This window comes from Corvus brachyrhynchos, unplaced genomic scaffold, assembly GCF_000691975.1.
Source record: "Corvus brachyrhynchos isolate BGI_N302 unplaced genomic scaffold, ASM69197v1 scaffold103, whole genome shotgun sequence".
Classification (NCBI taxonomy): Eukaryota; Metazoa; Chordata; class Aves; order Passeriformes; family Corvidae; genus Corvus; species Corvus brachyrhynchos.
The window spans coordinates 4,051,567-4,075,737 of NW_008237436.1; the positions used below are offsets into that span (position 1 = coordinate 4,051,567).

At 36.1% G+C, this 24,171-nt stretch overlaps 1 protein-coding gene across 4 annotated transcripts in view; it reads right to left on the reverse strand.

Annotated features, from left to right (window-relative positions):
- PDS5B (PDS5 cohesin associated factor B) overlaps positions 1-24,171 on the reverse strand; it is an 81,948-nt gene that overhangs the window by 52,754 nt on the left and 5,023 nt on the right. For all 4 annotated transcript variants that reach the window (XM_017731338.1, XM_008631442.2, XM_008631443.2 and 1 more), the window contains exons 3-9: positions 20,887-20,973; positions 20,688-20,785; positions 19,464-19,590; positions 12,658-12,738; positions 10,681-10,821; positions 2,951-3,066; positions 1,149-1,243 (exon numbers count right to left, since the gene is read on the reverse strand). In XM_017731338.1, the coding sequence (XP_017586827.1) occupies positions 1,149-1,243; positions 2,951-3,066; positions 10,681-10,821; positions 12,658-12,738; positions 19,464-19,590; positions 20,688-20,785; positions 20,887-20,973 (745 nt within the window). The remainder of the gene's footprint in view (positions 1-1,148; positions 1,244-2,950; positions 3,067-10,680; positions 10,822-12,657; positions 12,739-19,463; positions 19,591-20,687; positions 20,786-20,886; positions 20,974-24,171) is intronic.

The window sequence follows — 24,171 nt, forward strand, 5'->3', positions numbered from 1 at the left end:
CTGCCATTGCACAAAACAATTCTGATGTCCAATACCAGTGAGCCAGAGAAATTTTTCAACAATTTGACTTTGATAAGCACTGTGGGGAGAGAGAGGAGGGGCAAGCAAAATTACATTTCCCAGAGGATACCATTAGAGGGGGCACAAAGTCTTTCTGCAGTGTGAAAAAAAGAAAAAGAAATATTGAAAATATAATTCTGATAATCAAAAGGGAAAATATTTTTACCATTCCATTAAGGAAGGACCCAGAACCTTTTGGGTTTTTTAGGCTGACTTAACAATACAGAATCACAGAATATTCTGAGTTGGAAGGGACCCACAAGGATCATCAAGTCCAACCCTTAAGTGAATGGCCCATATGGGGATCAAACCTACAACCATGGTGTTCCATGCGCCAGCCAACTGAGCTAATCTCTGGATAACACTGCAACTACAGGATGACTCCAGCTTGTCTCTATTCGTGGCCAATTTGACAAATGCTCAGCAAGCAGGAGAGCAATCCCATGCACTTTACAGTCCTTTAAACTCCCTCCTTAGACCAACTAGACAAGGATATTGCCTCAAAAAAACTACAAGTAGTTGATTGACCAGGGGAAGATACAGTCTCCAGAGCAAATCAACCAATTCTCATTAATTACACTTTTTTTTTTATTATGACACGAGGAGCAGCAAATACTAAATGCTTCCATTGATGCCAGTTGCCTACTTCCTACAGAGGTCTTGAATTACAGGCTGTGTTTGATCTGAAGGAGGTGGAATTGTGAAGCTGTGGTCACAGCTATGAAGACTGTTTTCATGTTTTAGACAGTGGCTGTATAAGACTTAAACATTCCAGCTTTGTGGAACTTAAGTCTCCCCTCTGCACCCTAATTAATAAATGCCAGGACCATCAGGTTAGCCAGACTGCTTTACCTGATCCCATGGTGACGGTATGAGAGGGAGAGAGAGAGATCTCTGGTTAAGGCATTCTTAGTGTACAATCCCCTCAGCCTGAGAAGCAACACTGAAGGCAGGGACTTTGGCTTAGAACTCCAACATCAGTTAGGTCCTCCACAACATCCGACAGCATTACTTAGGATTACAACTGGCCTTCTTGACTTCTCCAGGAGACTTTAAGTGGTATTTTAATGTTATAATAAAACTGATACCTGTTAAGTCCTTTGCCAGGTCAGGATGGTTCATAAGGCAGTGACTCGCAAATTTGACACACTCAAGGCGAATAGGTACGTGGATATCATTAAACCTAGTTACAAACAAGAAAATACATTACAACAACAAAAATTCCACTTCCATCAAAGCAATATGTTCACTTCTACACAATATCAAATACTTCTGAAAGTATTTTTTATGCTTCCCATGTATGGTTACGTGCATACAGCATCTCTAATTTCACAGTATTAAGTAGACTGTCTTTAGCTCAAGAAAAAATTCTCATACTCATTTATTAATTCATGTTCTGAACATGAAAAGAAATACCTTCTCCAGGTACACCTTAAAAACTCCCAGACAGACAAAAAAAACTATTTATTAGAAAGATGTGTGATACATTTTAATTCCTTTTCTGTAATGTTACCCATAATTAACCATGAACCATGTATCAGAAACTCAAAATTTTATTACTGTGACATTCATTCCCTCATTATACTGTATGACAGATAACAAACATGCACATCTAGTCTACTACACATTTCTTTTGAGATGGATCACAGAATAAGATTTCCTTTTGAAAGACTGAATTAAATTAGATGTTTGAAAACTAGTATTTTCTCATTGTTAATTTTCATGTAAGTAATTTTATAACAAAACAGTTGATTTAATTATTTACAGACAACACTTTCAAAATTAAATGCATTTTCAAGCTATCCTCAAAACACTTGGTTTGAAATAAATTAAAAATGTAATTTTAGAAGACCGTTGCTGTCAAAATGCTTATTTATCAAAAAAAATAGATTTTAAGGAATAACTGTTTTAGTAAAAGCCAGGTCAAGAGATTTTTAAGAATGCCTCCTTCGATAATACAGCTATTATAACTTAGTGAAAATCTTCAGAAGTAGTAAATGCATAAATGTGATTCATAACCAGTTGAAAACAGTTATTGTAAATAAACTGCACATAATCACATTGTAAGACAATGAAGCCTTCTCCTCTGTGCCCAATTAGATGTGGTATTTTTTGATGACATTCCATGTTTTAAATAGTTATATACTTTCAAGCAAAATACCTTGCTTCAACTAAGTTTCTTGCACTCTTAAAAGTAGCATTTCCTTGAGGACTCTGATTTTGATATGATATTGCTGATTTTGATATGATATTTGATATGATAATGCTACATTATAAACTATGGCATTTGTAATAAATTCAAGAATTTATCCTCTTTTACTCAAATCAAAAATATTTTCTTCATAGTAGCCTAATTTAAGTTTCTCCTGACTACAAGCTTCAGCTATATTTTCTATCTCAAACTGGCAGAATATTTCAAAAACAAAAGTATGTTTGCAGTATTGTGAATACTATATACTTTTAAGGTACTCCTACCATAAAAAAAATTGAAACTCATACACAAAGACTGTACATAAAAGCCTCAAAAGCAGTTCTAATATCACCTGATACTGAAAATGTCATTTGATGCCATTTTAGAATTATCCATCATCAAACAGTTTGACTTGTGAAGAAATTACAATAAAGTATTCGTTTTTCTTGACAATGGCAATAAAGCTAGTTGAAAAAAATGAACTTTAAGGAGATGATTCGTAAATGTTCATTCTGCAGAATGACAGATGTGGAAGATACATTTTAAATTGCTTTCACATGATCTGTCAGATTTCAGATAAAGCAGCAGGAAGGAATTCACGCTTAGCTGTGTCACTTTAAAAAAAAAAAACCAAACCAGCTGAATTTGACTTCACTAAACGTTTTTCCTCCCTAGACAGGGAACTAAACCAGAATATACCTCCCCAGGTAGCACTGCCAAAGTGGTTTGTTTTGAGATGCCAACTCCGAATCCTTCGCCCCAAACATTTTTGCTAGAAGTTTTACAACCTGCAGACGTTCTTCATTGTCATTGCTCTGGAAAATGAACAGATTATTTTAAAATTTAAAAGGAAAACTACCCCAAAAAACAGAGTTCTGTTTTGTGCAGTTTTTCCACTGATACACTTACATATTTCTAGAAATATCACAATACAGATCAGTAGACTTCTCGTGTATACAAATGTCTATCTCAAGACAAAAACCCTTCACTATTTTTTTGAGAAAACAAAATAAAGACAGAGAAAACAAAAAACAAGGTAGAGACAAAAAATGTTGTGACCAAAGCCTGGTGAAAAATATCTATTTTTAACACTTACTTAAAGGTTACTGATTGTTAGGAAATCTGATATGTGTCTGTACAAATTCAGACACAACACAAAACTTACAAAAGTCAGTCTATGCTTTTCTGCACATAAAGGTTTACAGTTCTATAGAACAGGGCTTAATTGCTTAATTAAAAATATTTAGTTAAAAATAACAGTTTCCAGGATACAAGTTTCTAGAGAACATCAGATTAAGTACCCAAGATCTGAGTTCCACAGGATGTGGTCCTGTATTCAAAACTGCTGAGATACAACAGATAGTCTTCCATTTATATTTAATATTAGCCCTAACAATGATAGTGAAAATGTACTGGAGAAGGCCTTGTTTTATCACTGTTTTGCATTACATTCTTTAATACAACACACAGTATGTGAACCTTCATACATACTTTGGAAATGTATGCTACCATATTAGCATGTACTTATGTTCACCAATTTTTTTCCTTTGCTTATTAAAGAAAAGGGAGAAAACCCAATCAGTTGCAAGAATTCCTTGACAAGGGAGTAGCTAAAATTAATTTATATTAATTAGATATTATTAATCCCTTATAATTACCAGGTTGCTTTCTGGTAAAAGATAAGAACTGTGCAAAGTACTGCTTTTTTCTAGCATCTTTGAATTCTTATAAGTTCAGCATCACCTTTTGAACGTGAACAAGAAATAAGAGCACAATAGCTGTCAGAGTTCTTTTATACAACACCACAGTTTGAGACAAACTATTTCTCCTGACTCAATACCATAAAAGGGCTGAAATGTTTGCCAGCAAGTCTTTTTAATTCAGAATCCTAAGAACAGTAAAAGCATTTGTAAAATCATTAAAGTAACAGAGTAAGAAAAATAAGGCTGAATTAATTTCTAACAGTGATATATAACATTACAAAAGACTCATTCTCTTGAATACACTTAAGTATTTGAAGCATTAACAGCAAATCATTAATATTTTTTTGCATTTGACTATTTTTTCCAATTAACATTCAAATTGACATTACTGAAAGCATTCTACAACCACCTCCTCTTAATCTGCAATAAATGATATTGTTTTTTCTTAATGAGTTTCAGCCCATTATACTACAAATTCTTATTCTGTGGGCCATGGTTAAGAACTTCTAATTTTTTTTTTTTGCCTACATTAGTCCAACCTCCATGATTCATGTCCTATCCACTCCTGCTTAAACAAACAAAACATTAAAAATATTAAGCATCTCTGAATTGTTTTAGATAACCAACACAAACTCAGAGCAAGACACTCCAGAAGGTAGAAGGAAGGAGCTGGGTGGAAGAGCTGGGAGCACACTAAACATTCAACTACTTAATTATAAGCCAGAAATATAGAGGGGAAAAAGACAACCAAACAAAAGAAAACAAACCCACAAAACAACAAAACCCTAAAATATCCTTAATGAATTAGTTGCAGAAGAAGCTTTTGCTGTATCAGCCACTAATCCAAATATAAGAGAACCTACTAGTCCTGTCGTAAAAACAACAAATATTTGTGATTATGGGCCTTGGCGTATAATCATTTGGTCCTTTCTAAATTTTGTGCCCTGATGTTGCCTTCCTTGAAACATGGTTATATACACTCCTAAGGGTAACAAAAATAAACCTGTACTTCTTATTGAATGAATGCACTGCTGCTACAGTCTCTCTCCTTTATTCTACTTTAGTCTCCACTCTTTTTCTGAGGGTGAAAAAAAAGGGGTCTCAAACTCTGAAAAAATCTTTATCTTTCTCCATTCTATGAGACATTGTGTACTTGAAGAGTCACACCCTTCACCTCTCAGGGAAATTCAGCACTCTAATAGTGCTCTATCATGACTTGTTAATACAAATTGACACTGAACATGGATATTTTCAGTTCCCCATACATGCCCCCAGCACACAGCCAAAGCTGCTCCTTGGCCTAGACATTTGAGTCTGGCAGTTACAGCAGCTGAAGCCAGTCAGATTGTTACCACTGCTGAGTCCAAAAGAATAGGCAGCACTCAGGATCTGTGGACATTTGGGAATAAGAAGTGGACACATAACCCAAAACTTTTGAAAATTTTAATTCCCATATCCAGGAAGAAAGGCAGCTCCAAAATAAGAAGTCAACCTTTTATTGATTTTATTCATTACATCCTCTTGGTTTAGTAAGACAGTAAGATAAAAGCCCAAATCTCATGACAATTATTTCCAAACCAGTCTATTGATGAGCCTTCCATTCTCCTGAACATTAAAATGTTATTTGCTGTCTGTAACAGAAATTTCTAAAATTCAAATATGAAATTTGAAAAAATTTCCTTTTCTGCAATTTCTTCTACAAGCTGACCTATACAATAATAGTTAGTTCCTTCCTGAACCCATAATGCTTCAGTACTGGATCTCTAAACTCGGCACCTTAAAATGCCAAGATCAGGCACAAATTACTGACCCTCACAGAACAGGTTAAGTTAAATGAATATCAGTGCTCATTCTCCTGTTAATTCCCCAGGCTCCTTTGCAAAATCAGGCAAAAAACCAAATTACTAGTAAGAAGCAACCATGATTTCACATAGCTCTCACAGAGCTTAACAACAGAGTTCTGCCACCTGAGAACACAGGAGCTTTTTCTTTACATAAATCTACAGAGGTGTGGCAGGTTGACCCCAGCCAAAAGCCAAACACTCACCCAGCCCCTCTCTCACTCTCCTCTCCAACACAGAGAGCAAGGGAAGGGAAGAGAAGAGAAGGAAAGTTAAAAGGCCCACAGATCAAGATAACAAGAGTTTAATAGGTAAAGAAAAAGCTGTGTAGGCAAGCAGAGCAAAAAAGAGGATTTCATTCACTACCTGCCATCGGCAGGGAGATGTCCCGGCACCTGCTGGAAAGCAGGGTCTCCACTCGCAAAGTGCACACTTGGGAAGACAAACAGCATGAACACAAACATAATCCTTTCCTCCTCCTTTCCCTGACCTTTTGTTGCTGAGCCTGTGTCACCTTTCAAACTTCTGCCTTACTTGGGGGGAGAAGGGGGAGTGGCACAGGGAGAAAGCCTTTACCTGTGTCTTCACTGTTGTACCAAAATGGCAAGGTGCTTGAACACTAGGTGGCCACATCGTTTACATCCCAAATAGTAAGTAGGTTCAACAGTATTACTGAGGCACCTAAACTCTCTCACAAGTTTCATACTAAGAGTCTTTTAACCCCTCTACACATGGTCAAAAACTTATTTGGTCTCTGATGGGAAAGCCTGTGGATTTTACCCCCACTCAGAGAGACAGTCTACAACCCTAAACCCATGAAGATAAACCAGGAGGCTTCCTGACAGAAAGAGTGCAAAAAATGTCATGCAGATGGAGAGCAAGAGATTTGGATCCCCTCAGGTAACGAGTCACAAACTCAAAGATGTTTGTTTACATCCTCAAACACCCATCAGCCACAGAGACTGGGAACAAGGCAGCCCAGTCAACTGGAAGGCAGTGGAGATGGCTCAGTGAAGCTTACTTGGTGGTTAGGGGAAAATCATCATCACTTCATTTTCAAAACATGCCACAAAACCATAGGATCACAGAGTCGTAAAGGTTGGAAAAATAAAATCTTTAAGATTCTTGAGCCCAACCATTAATCAAGCACCACCATGTTTACAAAGAAACTATTACATCCACTTGCCTTCTCCAAACTTCCAGAGATGGTGATTCCACCACTTCCTAAGAAGCCTGTTCCAATTCCTGACAACCCTTTAAGTGAAGAATTTTTGACTAATATCAAATCTAAGCTTCCCCAGGTGCAACTCGAGGTCATTTTCTCTGGTCCAGTCACTTATTACCTGGGAGAAGAGACCGACCCCCCCCATTTCCTACATCCTCCTTTCAGGTTGTTGTACAGTGATAGGGTCTCCCTCGAGCCTCTTTCTCGAGGCTAAATGTTTAGAAGCAAAGAAATAAGGCATTACACAGAAATTCTGTTTCATGTACAGAATATGCAACTAGAGTTAACACTGCTGATACCAGGAGGAATCCATTCAATTTCATGCAGAACTTGCCAATTTTACACCTGAAACCAAGCCTGCACCTCAGCTTTCAAGTGAGCCAGAACACTTGATGTCTTGCTCAGGTAAGTCTACCACAAGTGTACTTCACCTGGCCAAAATTTGTTATCACTTACTGCTTTTGAAGCCAACTAAACAGAAATGTACATTTTCAAGAACACAGAGAAAATTATTCAATTTGTCTTTGTAAAGCACAGATAAAATGACCCATTCCGTGTGTTCAATGCATGCAAAATGAGATCATTCTGGCACATCTCCACAACTCAGTTGTTCAGACAATCACAGCTTTTCTTCAACACTGGACACAAGAGGAAAGTTTTTCACCATGAGGTCAATCAGCCATTGGAATAATCTCCCCAGGGAAACAGTAGATTCCCCGATATAGGACATTTTAAGATCCAGCTAGACAGAGTGCTGGGCCATTTTGTCTAGACTTTGCTTTTGCCAAGAAAATTTTATCTACATCATCCTTGAGGTCCCTTTCAACGTGGTATTCTATGATCATCTGCTAAGGAATAATACAAATCTTAGCAGTAAAGCAGCAATATGACATCTTAGAATACACTAACTGTCCCACTACCTCATAAGCATTACTTGAGTGTTTGCCTCTAGTATTTGCCTTCTATTATCACAACTGTGGATTCAAGAGCCATATCAGATAATTTCATAGCATAAAAGCTGGATGTTCCTGTGAAGCTATGTATTTGATCTAAATACACTTTACAAACTTTTATTTAAATACCTAGTAGTCCATGGTAAGTGAGCTCAGAAGGACAAGGCTCCTTAACTGGGCATACAGAGAGACACAGGACCATGTGCCAAATCCAGAAAAGACAAAATCACTGAGTCAAGCCCTGAATGATATGCAGGGTTCACCAAAGTTGTTAGCTATTGTATCGTTAATTTTAATTAACCTTTATTGAAAAAGACAACTCCTCTCTCCCAATTTTCAGTATGGACTGTCACGCATGATTTTCCTTTACCAGCCACCTGACCCAAGGCCTCATCAAGCTTAACAGGGTTACTGCTGTCCAGTTTCTTTTCACTCAAAGCAACAGAAAAATTGGCTGTCTTCAACCATAAACACTCTGAGTTTCATTGAAATCACACTCTCTTCTCAACACACTAATGAGCTATTTACCTGGAACTAAATGAAAAGATGTTTGACACTAGCTGCTGCTGTTTACAATAAAGCTAAAGCTATTGTTGGAGTGGAAAGTATTTAATCATCACTGGCAAGTCTGCATACAGAATAAACTTGTGTTGATCTCAGAAAAAAACACAGGGTGACTACATTTCATTAATATTTTAGAACACTTATCTTCAAAATACTCTTCTCACCACAGAAAGATCTTAAAGACCCCTCAACTCATTTAGAGCCATAAAATGATTTGGGTTGGAAGGGACTTCTAAGGACATCCTTCAACTCGCCTGCTGTGGGCAGGAACATCTTCCACTAGACCAGGTTGCTCAAAGCCCCATCCAATATGGCCTTAAACACTTCCAGAGATGAAGCACCAACTTCTCTGGGAAACCAGTTCTAGCATCTCAAAATTTAACCCAGGTGTATCCTATTCCAAACAGAGGTACTTTTTTGCTTCCTTAAAAGATGGATCATTTGACAGCCAATGGGACAAAACAGGCATATATTACATTTTCTTATAAGTAAAATATCAAAACACACACCAGGAGTAAGAAGATGATTACAATGCTTTTGAATAGCTACAAACTATATTGAGTTCAAGAAGACATCAAGGAATAACAGTAGTAAGAATGTAACTCTAGAAACCTACATATCTCCTGGAAACATTGTTAAACTGGATCTTGCAGACGTCAAGCACTTACCCTTGAGGGTTCAGACCACAGTGAGAACTACACTAAGGATGAAGGAGACAAAGCAACAAAATACATGTACATCATCTGAAAAGAGCACACTAAACAAAGAACAGAAATGCAAACATGAAAAAAATGTGTTGTAAATTAAGAAGTACAAAGAAAACATGGAAATGCTTAGGGCTGAAATCAGCCAGCTGAATAAAGAGACCAGAAATTCTCCTAGGGTGGGGAAAGAGGGAACAAAACAAAACAAAAAAGACATCAGTATTGAAATCATGAAATATGAGTCAATGAACAAGTAGGATGACAATTGAAGAACCTGCAGATTTCAGGGGACTTAAAGTTGGGAAAGGTACTACAATTATACAGTATGAAAAAGGATATAGCAGCAGGTAAGATCAAGTATCCTGAATAACACCTCCAGCAGTACTGTTTTTATTGGGGTGAGAATGATAATTGTTTGCCATAATGTAGGCATAGGAATTAAAGGCTGAAAAAGGTCTACTTTGAAGACACAGACAGCAAGCAGTAAATTGAACCCTACTTCTCTCGGAAATGTGAATGGAATGATAAAAGCATTTTTAAAACCCCTCATCCAACAAGTGTAGTATGCCTGCCTAGCAACATTAGGAAAAAGTAATAGGCAGGAACAAGCCACTATGATAATAAATATTACAATACAAAGAGGCCAAAGGTGCTATAAACCTAAAATCTATCCTCTGTAATAAAAATACATGCTAACTTACAAGTGGCCCATTGCACATTAGCTCTCCAGTTTAGTAACAGATCACATACAAACGTGGTAATACTAATCTAATCACACTCCTCACAGAAACCCTGTGGAATCACAGATAGAATAAAAGCAGTGCAGAATAAAGGGAGAACCAACTGCTATATTGCATTTGTCCAAGTGATGGAGACACTTTGAAAAGGAAGTCAAAAAGAAAAATACCCATTAAAATAAATAGCTAGCATCAGCTGTCATCCAGACATATGAAGTAAGCCTGAAAAATTGTAAGTCATTGCAGCAATTACTACAAGACATATTGATGCATTCCAGTTCTTTGATTACACCTGCCACAGACCTACTATTTGGACAGAATTGTCAGTATATATATATTCAAAATATTAGGTCTTTCACTATAAATAATACAGTAAACCCAGAAATGAAACAGGGCAAATTCTCAAGTCATCCAAAAAATGGAGTTATTGCTTAAAAGACACAAGCCAAAACCATCTACCAACCAAATCCCAAATATATACACACATGCACTGTAGGTTAACACATGTGAAGTTAAATTACATTTTTGAGGGTTTTTATGGGTTTTCCTTTAAACAATTCAGAGGAGCTAAATTTTACATATAATTATTTGTTTTATTTGCCAAATAATTTGAAGAACTTGTCATTAAAAAAAAAAAAACCAACAAAATTATGGTCAAAGCATACATGTTTCAAATATATAGAAAGGATAGAAAGTGTTTACCTTAAGTTTGAATTCGAGCTGTGGTAGAACAGAAAGCAAGAGGTGACTGTCAATATTGTATAACTCCAGAATCAAATCAAACACATGCTCTGACAGGTCACTAATTGATGTTTTACCAAGCATGAGGACTTGATTGAAGAACTGGAAAATAAAACAGATTACACATCAACAACAAGAGTATACATGCTCTCTTCTAAATCCTGTGCTAAATCCTAAAACATTTAATCACTTTTCATCCTACAACATTAATTTCACTACCAAAAAAAAAGGAATGGAGGGTAGCACACACAGATCAGAATTCCATAGCAGAAGTCTTAAAATATCGTCTCATATGAAGTATTATACATAAAGGAAAACACATTAAATGTGATGTTTACCCCCGCACGCCTACAAATAATTTAAGAAACATAACTTTAAAGGAGCTTCAGTGCATCACATCTTATTATAAAAAGACTATATTCGGAGTTATTTCACTATTGAGAACCATCATTTCAAAAGTATTCTAACATTTAAAGCAAGGCTGAAACAACTGGCTAATTACTACACTACACATCTGACAGGTTAAGGAGTTGAAAGTAAAAGCATAGGAATTAATAACTGATTGTTCCAGAATTTGTATTTACAAGCAGCATAATGCAACTGTAAAGCAATTATTTCCTTCTTGGTAAACTTGACATATTTGAGGGAAACTTCACACTTCTCATTAAAGAAAATATTTCCGCACTATTTTCAACTTCGTCCTCTCAGATGGGTAAGAAGCAACTGAAGAGTAAGATAGATAGATAGATAGATAGATAGATAGATATAAATATATAAAATATAGTTCATCTTATTGTAAGTTAAAGATTGTCTTGAAGAAATGTTTTGCTTTTCTGGATTCAGCGTTGCCTGAATGTTAGAAATCCTGGTTAGAAAGCTAACTGATACTGTGTTTTTAATGTATTTCAAGAAAGAAAATTTTCAAAACCGCATAATAATTCTCCCTTGTGGGAAACAAATAAAAGAAGACTCCATGTGCATCCTTCCCATTAAAGGAAGATTCTTATTGTACAGACTTCCTCAAAACTCAGAAAATGTCACCCAGTTTGTAATCTAACCTTACAGATGAACAGCATTAAAAACACATTCCTATGTAGCAACACCTTCCCAAATGGCAGGTCTGAAGTAAGAGTTTTTATTGAGGATTTTTTAAAATTTTAGGAGGTACCCACTTTCTAAGTGTTACAAGTCTGAAAGTAACAGAAAGCATTGAAGGTTTTCTATTGTTTTCAAGCTCCTGAGGTTTTGGATAGATGCCATAAGACCAGCTAAATCCTCAACTGCTTAAAAAAGAAAAAGTGTTATATTTTTTTCTGTCACACAATTCAAGTTAGAGCATACTTCTCTCTGATCTTTACTTCCCCTCATCCCTCTTCTATTACAGTGTCTATGATGTCTACATTCAACTCTGCTATAATTCTCAATCCACTTGTTTTCTTCTTTACTATCCTTAGATTGTTTCCTCTTCGACTTCTGTGATAACAGCATTAAAATTCTGTTCTATCTTCAATTCTCTTAGCTCTGAATAGCCTTACCTCCTCCCTAAAAGATGAATTTTGCTACAGAAACAATGCATTTGTATATTTTTATCAGAACAATATATATAAATACACTTTTATTATTCGCTTTTAGAGTGACTTCCCATGACTCTAAGGATTCAATCTCAAGGTCTTTCAAGACAGTAGAAAGGAAATTATCCACTGCATTTCACAAATCACAAGTATTAAGTACTTAGTAGTTTCTATATGGCAACGAATTAGACTCAAAAGGACAGGTTATGCAGCGCTTCATTAATACAATCATTCTCTCAAAGAAAATTCACAACCCATAAAAAGTTATTTTTCAGCCCTGTTTGACAGTGTGCAATTCCTTCTTTTTATAACACACTTCAGTTACAGAAAGTATTGATTTCCATATTTGTTTGCAGGCTTCACTTACATTAGTAATGTATGGTTCAATTGCTTGTGCTGTCCTCTTCAGTAAAGCCTTTGCCAAATCATAGGCTTGCTTGTTTAAATTCTGGGGGAAAAACAAACAAATGAAAAACCAGAAGAATTATAAGCATATGCATTAATCTAAAAACAAATCCAAGAATTAAAAGCCATCATGTACTGGTAAAGGCATTAAGGAAATAGCCTGTTCTTTTCGTATTTTCAGTAATAAAGATAATATAGTAAAAACAAAGCTACTCCAAACAAAGCTTTGTAGTCTCCACTGGTACTACTGCGAAAAAGAAAAAAAACCTCTTTCCTGGCAAATGAAGGCTTACTTTTCAGTTGTACATCTAAAACTGATGCTCAGTGAACTCAGTGTCTGCATTTTACTGCTCCTCTTTATCAGTTTCCCCAAAAATCAGGAAAGTGATACAAAGCAACACTGAGGCATTTATAGTCACCACAGAAATAAGACTCTGAACAGGAATACAGAAAGTGCAATTCTGTCCTTGCATCAAGCACCCACCTGTGCACCACCACCAAAGGCTCTCCATCATACCATGCAAAGATACTCAGTCTGTTGTCTGAGACGTCAGAGAAAAAAACTCTAGAACTTCAGTTTACAGGAGAAAAAACCCCTAAACTAATACAAAAAATTTTAAAAATGTACCCCCCTCTTCAACATTCCTATCCTTCCATTTGTCTAATTGGGTTATTGCTCTATCATTGTTTTCTCCCTTTCCCTGCACATATTCTCCACGCTCTAGTTGTTACACCCTTTCTCCAATTTCTACATCACAGTGATTTTTCAAAAATTTTCAGAAGAAAATGCAACTCAGCCCTTGTGACACCCGCCACAGAGTTAACACACAGAAGAATGAAGAAAAAAGTCTTCAATACACAAGAATATGTAGTATTTTAACAGCTAAGAAAACTCTATAAAAATACAGCTCCCATAATTTTTATTAGTCTTTGCAATTTAAAAAACCCCCAGTATATTCAATTTATAATTCAACAGTAAAAAGGGGCAGTTTATGGTTGCCTTTTTAAAATATTTTTCACCATAAAAGGAAGAGAACTTCTTTTAGCACAATAAAAAGCAAACACAAGATGTATTGCCACATCCAGGGTACTTCTTTACCTGGATACACTTGGCTCTTTAGAGTTGTCTTAACGAAAGCAAGGATTTGCGAGGATATGGAGAGTACTGTCTGAAATTTAAAAAGTCTCTCTAGAACTATAGGCTTCTAAACAGCAGTGGGAACAGATTAACATTTTCTGATAATATCAAACTGAAAAAGCCTTTGACTTGCCTAGTGATAGAACTAAGTCAGGTGACTGAACTTGAAACACTACAAAGACTCATGCCTGAAGTATCTGCTTTACTCAAAGCCAATACAGAAGGTGACTAAAAATTCCAATTCTGGAAAGATACTTTAATATTTTAAATACTTTTGTCTTTTTACAAAACTGTACAGTTGTTCCATGTCCCAGAAAAGAGAAGACACTGCATGCTGGATTGTTCTCTATGGTCACAAGACAAAAAAGGTATTTCCACCAGTAGCATTTGTTTTCTGTTAATCAGAGTTGTAATAATTCAGGAAATAAAAGGCACAAATAACTATAATAAGGAATGTATGCCACTTGCAATTCTTGTTCTGATCCTTCTTGACTTCACCATTCACCTTCACCAAAATAAAGAAAACCACTTTCACCTGGGTAAGAGGGAACTCTGGATCATGAGCAATATCTGATTTAGTATAAAACAAGTCTATACAGCAGACCTAGCACAGCAGAGTTCCAAAAGTCAGATCTGTTCTGATTCACATTAATTAGAGTTTCAGCTTGTATCTTTTGCACAGCAGTTCACTTCAAAACTTAATGTTTCCCAAGATAAATGCTAGAAGTAGCTATTTGCAACCCTAAGTAAGAAGGAAGTGTAATGCAAATATCTATCAAAAAAAAGCTCTAAAGAGGAAAAATTAGTCTAGAGCACAATGGGCTAAGGAAAGTTAGCTATTTTTTTCATGCCTCAGGTACTTGATTTAATAGTGCCAATAGTCATGACCCTCAAATGTCCAGAGGCCCTACTTTCTGGAAATAACGATATTAAGGTAGTCTTGAAAGCACACGAGAGTTTTCTCCTCATTTTCCAGCTTCAGGATAAAAGCAGAAACAAGCAAAAGTGGCACTGCCTTAGTTAAAATGAAAACAAAAGCAGCCCCGCCATTACCAAGTAGGTTCAAAGATCTTTTACAGAACCTAACCTATCCTTCTGACTAATTCAACAGTCACAAAGATATCTTAAACTTCTTCTCTTGAACGAGAAATTTTAAAAGGATAACACCTAATTTAACAAATTTCTTCTCTGTTTTTAGAGAAGCTCTTCAGCCATTATCCTCTCTGCAATCTTTCCATGTGTTCGGAAAGAAAATTGACATGTATTTCAAGATCTTTTAAAGATTTAAGAAAGACCTCATGACAGGGACAATTATCTTAGTCAGGATGCCTTTAGGAGCGTGTAAGCATCCAGTAGGCATAAGGTTTTTAGAGTCCTGAATGGGGTAGAAACAAAGTCATCAGCTGGCAACACTGTTTAAAGTAATCATTAGCAATTACTACATCTTGAAGGGAAAAAACAAAATAAATACTGATTTATAAGGGCAAACTAAAGAACACCCCTGAAAAGGCAGAACACAAATATTCTGCAAGATAACTGAGGTTACATTTAACATCTGAACCAGACTTTTGCCCTGAAAACTCCAGTTTTCTTTCATAAAAGAGTGTTCATAAACATTCACATTTTTTAAAACCTTGGGAGACCTCCAGCAATAACATCTGAATAGAGACTATCTTGGTCTAAGTTCTCTCCTTTGTCTCAACTTCTACCATGATTTTTAGGCATTTGTTGCTGGTATTTCAGGCTTTTTATACTTTGGGAAGACATTAACAGTATTGCCAACTCATTTTTCATACCTGCTTTTCTCTAGAATGTTTGACAAACCTCTACTTTTTGACAGAAGCAGCAGCGGCGGCAATCTCTCTGACAGCATGGCACAGACGTTTTTGTATTTATATAGACCATATTCTCCAGCGGAGTAGCCACAGAGCTGAAATCATTTGTTCTTGTACAATGGGGTCAGAAGTGATGGAAATTCAGACCCATTTGACTTTTTCTCTATTATTTTTTTCCAGTTACCTCTCAAAAACCAATTTAATACAGATTAAAAAAAGAGAGTGAAATAACTTGTACCCATCCCCTGAAAAAAATAAAAAAGGGCAACAGAAAACAAATGCATGTCCCTTAATTTTTCTTTACAGAAGATGACTAAGCTAGCACCAATCCAGCCTTTCTTTTCTAACTTTAGGAGGAAAATCAAATGTTAAGTCTGTACCTAGTGCAAATATTCCTGAAAAGCATACATTTTAAAATATTCTTTTCTTGGAATTTGAAAAGGGTCTTCAGTTTTATTCTTATTACCAAAGGCACAGCAGTTGAATTAGTATCCAACAGCCCCAGACAGAACAGTTCCAAGAGAGTCTCTTATTCTGCTAGGGAAGGTAAACAGATTCTTAAGGACGGCTGACAAAGAAAAAGCTCAGCTGAAGTGTTGCCAAGATAGATAACACTAAATATTAAGCAAATTCCTAGTAGAGACAGCTAAGAATTTAATTGTCAATATAATTTTTTTCTAAAACATAGGCACATAAAGCATGTGGGATGTGCAATGTGGGATTCCCTGTAGCAGTCCAGAGGCTAAAAACTGAACGCTGGCAAACACCCAAGGAAATCAAGTACAATTTGCCTTCCAACACATTGCACAAACAGTAAATTGTTTGCAGGTCTGCCATAAAAGTTTTATAGTATAAAAAGACCATTAAAGGGAAAGGAAAACTATTAATTTTTCTTGCCTTTTCATACTGACTACCTCTTCCCATGCTTCTAGGTCTTATCTGGGTTTAGGTCAGTTAATTTCATTCCCTCTTAATATAATCCTATGAAAATAATTTCAGTAGAGGTGATAGAAGAGAAACTACAAAAGGAAAAAAACAATTCAGCATCAAAATTAGGAGTTAAGCACATGGTCAGACAAGTTAAGCTTGCCGTTTTATTGGCTTATCTGACAGCTGTACTAGTCAAGCAAGCCTGTGCACACTCCAGCATGCCTCTTTTGTGACATTGGTGTCAGCTGCTTTCATTCCGCTTTACATTAGTATGGCTTTTATCCTGACCAAGTCAGATGGATGACAAACTCAAGGGAGATAGAGTAGTTTAGAGTTGTCACTACTTCAGCAACTACTTATTATGGTATACAGACATTTGATAATACATCATGAGCCCAGTGTATGCTCCTTATGTCCAAGTTTTTGCAGTCATCCTGCAAACACCATTGCTTTTTACACTTACTACTCAGGACTATGGACCATATCTATTTTTCATCTTTGGAAAAGTATTGTCTTGGTTTAAGGGGCAGTAGTATAAAATTAACCTTTTGTAAACTGCTCAACTAATTACTACATCTCTTAAAAATATTCACGTAATTTTTGCATCAAGCTGTCTAATGTTGAATTTCAGCCACTGGAGCTTAGCATCCAGGATCCAAAACTAAAGGAGCTGTTTGAACCTTCTGTTCCTAACACATACTTACAGACCACAGGTTAGATAAATTAAACAGACTGAAATTTGAGGAGCTCAGTCTTTTTTTACCCAATACAACTCTTTTCTATAATACAGCCACTCAGTTCACAAGGCCACTACACATTCCCTCTTATACACAACCTTCCTTCTGGGCATACTAAAAACACACCACTTGCCTGTGTCACTTTCTACAGATATAATTATTTTATCTTCAACAATCTCTCAATCTGATCAGCTTCAAACCTGAGCTAGAAGCAGATCTATGTTCCTTCCACTCCATCAAAAATATTGTTTGGTCCCTAGGAAATCTGGGGATTCCCTACTGACCATTACACCAATGTCTGCCGTTATGCCATTTTTGGTGACCACTCTGATTATTCAATTTCCCTTTTCCACAGCCCACACAGCTGAACAGTGAGGTCACCCAAGACACAGAGCTTTTTTTATGGTGGACCTAATCCTTACTCTCCTTCTAGTTTTGTGCTTAATGGAAGAGTGGAAAAATTCTCAACTCTGAATTCATTACACTTTTCCAACTTGACATCAGTAGCCACAGAAAGTAGTCAGAGGACCAAAATTTTAAATAAACACTATGTGGAGATTTTGAGATGAAACGGAAAAATATTAGAAGCTCCTTTCCATTAGTATGGAAAAAAAATAAAACAAAGGTAAATGTACTCAGAATACAGTCTGACATTATGTAACTATTTCAGTTAGAAAGCAGGCTATAAATGAGCATCCTATCTAAAAAGAGACTTCAATTAAAAGCAGCAGAAAATGCAAACCCCCAAATACATTATCCTTATTAAAATATTCAGTCAGTAATTTTAAATCCACCATGAAACAGAATTATTTTAATGCTACAGACATCCTTACAGGATGCAAATTCTTCAACTCAAAGTCAATTTATTAAACATGAAACATAAAAATAGTACAGTCAAATCAAGATGAACACAGATGACACAATGAAACAATAGATTCTTAATAACTGAGAAAACACAAACTGAAGTATTTTGCATAGTCTTGCTTTTGTTTTTTGTATTCCAAACCTTTCCTTCGTAAATTTGGACTTTAGCCACACAAATTTCAGTCCAGTCCTGGCACAGAAGTATTAGACTCCTTGAAGGACATAGCTAAAACATTTCCAGTGGTGAAAAAACATTACTGATCTATACTAAGCATTTAGTCTTTCACTGTCAATATAAAAATAATTTATGTGCTATTTATTTACTGAAATTGATGGCTTGTAGAAAAGGCACACTAGTAGGCATTCCAAAGCATCTCTCAGTTAGCAACTACTTAACCTTACACTTTTCAGAAACTACAATAGTTAGCACTTTCCTGAATTTAGTTTAAGGAAAAAAAAACCAAAAAAAGGTAATAGAAGTGTCCAAAATACAGCTAAAGATACATTCCCCAGAATCTTTTTTTGTCATACACAACTTACAATTGAGTAGCCCACGAGATTTCAGTAGGACACAGTTAGTTTCCTGAACTAAAAAGTCAGACTTCCGTGCTTTTTAAACATTTAAGTTGCACAACATATGCACAGTTCTGAAGTTTTTCCTTTAGTTCATCTACAGTAGACTTTTTTTTTAACATGACATTATTCATTAAGGTTAGACAGCCATTCCTTGAGCTCTTTAGAAACCACTATTTCTGCACACAGTTTTAATTCTATGGCTGCATCAGAAACATACCAATAACACCAAGCCAACATTCCTGAAACACAACAGAGCCAATAACAAATCAGCAGTCATAACAACTTTTTCCCTCCCACTTAGGGCAGCACCTTAGTTTGAACTGCTGATACAGCACTACATGAATTAAAAACTTTCCAAAGGATATATGTAACTTCTCTATTCCATTCTACTGACACTGATGGCATATAAAAAAAAAAACCTGTGTTTAAATTTGTATGACATTTAACCTTTTAGATTACTGTGATCACTGATCCTTGGCTTATGGCAGGTATATCAGAGCAATGAAACTTGACTGAATTTTCTGGCTATTAAAATTACTTGTTTGCTAAAAGAAATCCAGATAATACAAAGACATTTGCCACAGCCATCCTCCTAATGAGATCTACATGTCTGAACACATACATCCAAGAAATCACAATTACAAAAAAACCAATAGAACAAAACAAAACGTAAGCCACTAAGTCTTACCTTATGTGCTGGCACTAGGTTAACTAACACTGTATCCAAAAGTTCCTGTGACACAGTATCTCCCTCACAAATGATAGAGCTCATTAGATCAACCATATGCATGTGTACTTTTTGGTTATGACCGTTGCTGAAATTAAAAAGAAGAATTCTTAGTGTAATATCTATATAAAGTACAACTTCTGTTCAGAGTACTCCCTTGTGGTGATGCCAAAAAACAAGGAATAAAATAAGCAAATCACAAGTTCTCTTATAAATCAATTCCCTGATTGCATATACCATCCTTGAATTTCATGCTCTCCTCATTCACCTACTGTAGTAAGAGGACTGTATCTCTCCGTATCATGAAAAGACAGTGTATTAGAACATCTCTCTGCTCTACCCAGCACTGGGGAGATTTCCCCTGGAGTGCTGTGTCCAGTTCTGGGCTTCCCAGCACAAAAGGGACACACATACCCTGGACTCAGTCCAGCAAAGGTTCATAAAGATGATTAAGGGCATGGAGCTGCTCTCATGGAAGGAGGGGCTGAGAGAACTGACATCTTTTTTTAGCCTTGAGAAGAGATAGCTTAGGAAATAACTTATCATTAAGTCTAAATACCTGATATTGGGAGTAGAGAAGACAGGGCAAGACTGTGTTAACACCACACACTCTGGTGTCCAGTCAGAGAACAAGAGGTAATGGGCACAGGGTGAAATACAAGACATACCATTTAAGCATAAGAAACTTTTCAAGTAAAAGCGTGATTGAGTACTAGAAGGTTGCCCAAAGAGTCTCTTCATTCTTGGAGATGCCCAAAACCCAACTGGCTACAGTTCAGGGCAATCTGCTCAAGCTGACCTGGTTTGAGCAAACGGAAAAGACTAGACTACCTCTAGCAACGCCTTCCAGTGTCTACTACTTTCTGACTCATGTCTTTACAGCAATAATCCTCCAAATTCCTTAGAATTGCATATTAGACCATTCAATTTCAAGAACAAAATAAAATTAATGCAGTAAATGACAACCAAAGTTTCTTAGGAAAAAAAGATGATGTGTAGTGTGTCTTGCTTCATTAGAACAGAAAAAACTGACAGAACATTGTATTTATACTGCTACCTTTAGTTAAACTGAATTACGAAATTACTAAGCTCATTAATGCTAAAAGTCACACTGAACAGCTTTACTAGAAGCAACTGACTTTAATCATGCAATAACATATTGTAATTGGGGGTGACAATACTTACTTTATTACTGAAAACAGCGTTCTATACAGTTGTGTAAAAATCTCATTGCTGTCCTCTAATTCAAAGCATATGTTATAGGACTTGACCCAAGCAATGTTCTGATTTGGAACAGGAAAAAAAAATAAAAGGAGTAGTTAATACAAGATTAAATTGAAAGATTACATTTAATAGTTACTATGAAATAAGTTACAAAGCTTACCTCCAGCAAATAAAAATATCGATTAAACTGGGGGCTTTTTGTATCTTCTAAACCTTTAAGTTGCCTTGTTATGAACATAAATATATCCTGAAAAGAAAGAAGTGCTAGTTATTCAATCAACTGCAATTAAACCTTCAAAATAAAATAATTACCTTTTTAAGTTACTAGTATTATTCAGTCACTACAAAATACGCAGCAATGACAGACATTATTTCACTATCCAAAAGAAGATCATCTACAAAAGCATCATGGAAAATGTCAAGGAGTAATTTTAAAATACTTCATGTTTCTTTAAAGGGTTGAAAAAGTAACCTTTTCCTAAGGGAACAAATGTTTTCCATTTCCAAAGAAAAGCACTCAACTTGACAAACACAGCTGCAACTGGCTGGCATGCTGCAGAAGTCAAGAGATTATTATTCAGCAGGACAATGAATTGAATATTTTTATTTCATATTACAATGAGTTTCAAAAGAAGGGGAAAATAGCAGTAGGCAACTACACCTTTCCTAAGAGTGTTATTATATGTTCACTCTGTATTCTTTGTGCATTTCTCAAGTCATCATGATATTGACACAGATCACATCTCTTGCAAAAACTAATAAACCAAGTTCCTCCTGCTTCCTCTATAAACTTTCACCACCAGAAGACTCCTTCAGAAAAAAGTCTCACACAGAGTAAATTGAAGCAGGTTAGAAGGAACATATAGTCAATTATGAACAGAATGTAAACATGCAAGAAGGTATCTTTTAAATGTTTTTTACATTCAGATAATTAACAGCTGGAAATTCACAACTGCTATATTAAATCAAAATATTTAGAAATAAGTATCACCAGAAACACGGTTCACAGCCTCAACTGTATCTATGTTTCATCTAACAATCTAGGTGTAAATCAAATAAATTCCAAAAGGTATAAAGTTGCCATAATAAATACAAGAAAGCCTTACTGTTAATCCTGAAAAAAGTACCCTAGAAATAGTCCATAAAGTTTTTCTGTAACATTTTCAAAATTACCGTTTTCCCCTAAGTCCCCCAATAATAATGCACAGACAAAAGATAAGAATGGGGCTCCTTTTTTTTCCTAAGACTATAACCACAAAATCCAGCCTTAACCATTAAGCTGAACACTTACTATGGTTCTAGGTAAAACCAAGAACTAGATTACATGTGACATCACCACCTCTTGGCAAAGAAGCACAGCAAATACACTCTTCAGAGATACAGCTACATTGATGTTTTAAATCAGATCGAGACTGTGATTTTGAAGTGTTAAGGATGATCAGAAGGATCACTGGTTCACACTTCAGATCCCTTACAGAGCACACAATCTAGACTCATTAGCTGAAGTTAAACCTACAGACAAAGGACGTATCTCATGGTCTCCAACCACTCAGGGGCATACAGTCCCCAGGCAAAAGCCCATCTGAAGAATCCCTCCTTTAAAAACTAGTGCTGAACACTAGCAGGTCATCACTCCCCACCCAAAATGAGTGCTGTCTTATGGAAAACCAGTACACTGGAAGGTTCTGTAAAGTTTAGAAGACATACAAACTGAGTTTCAGGGAAGAGTAAGAATCAATTAAGAGGGCATGTGACAGACTGAACAATGCCAAACATAACAACTACTTAATCTCAGAACCCATGTTCTATGTTAATTATTTCTGTTAAGCTTTACTTGTAGAGGTAAATCTCAATCAGTTCCTTTAACCAAGTATCTTACTTTTTATCCTATAGCTCAGTATGTAATACTTACCGACAGAATGGGATTCAAAGACCCTACTAATTTTCCATAGAAAGTTCTCATCACTGTGCTGTATACAGCTGTAGACATTAATGAATAGCATACATGTACAGTAAGTCCAACACCTGAATGCTTCAAATAACAGCATGGTTTGACAAAATAAACATTTACTCCTAAACTATTTTTTCCTACTCCCATTTTAAAGAAAGCAAGATAGACTAGACTCAGAATTACACACTAATTTTTAATATATCATGTCTTATGACCAAACATTTTTCTCTTTAAGCACAATTTCCCTTTTTTAAGCACACATAACATACTATTTGGACATGCATTTATAAATTCAAAACACAGGCTGCAGCCTGTGTTAAAATAAACTTTGGCTGCAGCTAAAAAATTGCAATACTTTCACAACCGGACAATATGTTTTCACATCAGACTGCATAAAGCAAGTCTACATTAGAATCCAGACTCTAAAAACCGAAGTGCTTACACTTCAACTTCAGAGAAAATATTTCTTTATTTTTGTGGATTGCTGTCTTGATGCCAATGAACTATACAAAGGCTTCAGTAATCATCACAGCCATGGCTCTCACCAGAGAACACCTTCAGATAATTAAAGTTCTGCCACCATACACACTTTTTAACATCTCCATTTCAGCAAAGACAGACAGACAGTCCTTCTGTTCCAGTCATTTTCAATTGACACATATAAGCAATTAGATTATCTTCCCACCAAAAAACTGTATTTGGGTTCTAAGTTTCACACGGACTGAGGAGGGCTCCAAGTTAGAAGTTTATAGATCCCAGAAGAGCAGACCTACTCTAGCTCTGTCTTTATTCTACTCATGGCATTTTCCACCCCTGTTATCAAAGCTCTTTCAACGATCAACAAGGAATGTAAGATTTATACTCATGATACACATAAAAGAGGGAAACCTGAGATACTGATCCCTTCCCTCAGCATCTCACTTGCACAATATGTAAGTTAGAAAGAGATCTGCTGAGTCTGAAGCAAGGGCAAAACCTTAAATCTTAAATCTTTTCCTGCCAAGAAATTAGTATTTTTCAGCACTCCCCTTTGCCATTTTTAGCTTTGGTGCTAAACATACAAGAAGAGACAAGAAGGCAGTATGGATTTGATATTAAATACTGGGTAAAAATAGTGCCAAAATATAACCCAAGAGGAAGCATTCTTCCTCTTACCTCTGTCATAAAGTGGAGGGAACTCTTCGACATTTCTATCAGAGCTTGTCCTGCAACCACAAAAGCTGTGTTCAGAGGAAACGGGTTTGCAAAAAACCTACCCCAGTAGCCCTAGGCAAAGGTTGCTATTGTTTGGCTTTTCTTTATTTTTCCAAATGTGTTTAGAAAACTGCATCAAGAAACTGAATTCTGAAATCCACACAGATTACAGAACTCAATGCTGGCAGTGGAAGTCCCTCATCCATTTAGAGCTCTGTCCAAGCAGTGGCTGTAGTATTCTTATACTTCAGGTATGAGATGAGTACTGCAAACCTTCCAATACTGTACACTGTGAAATCC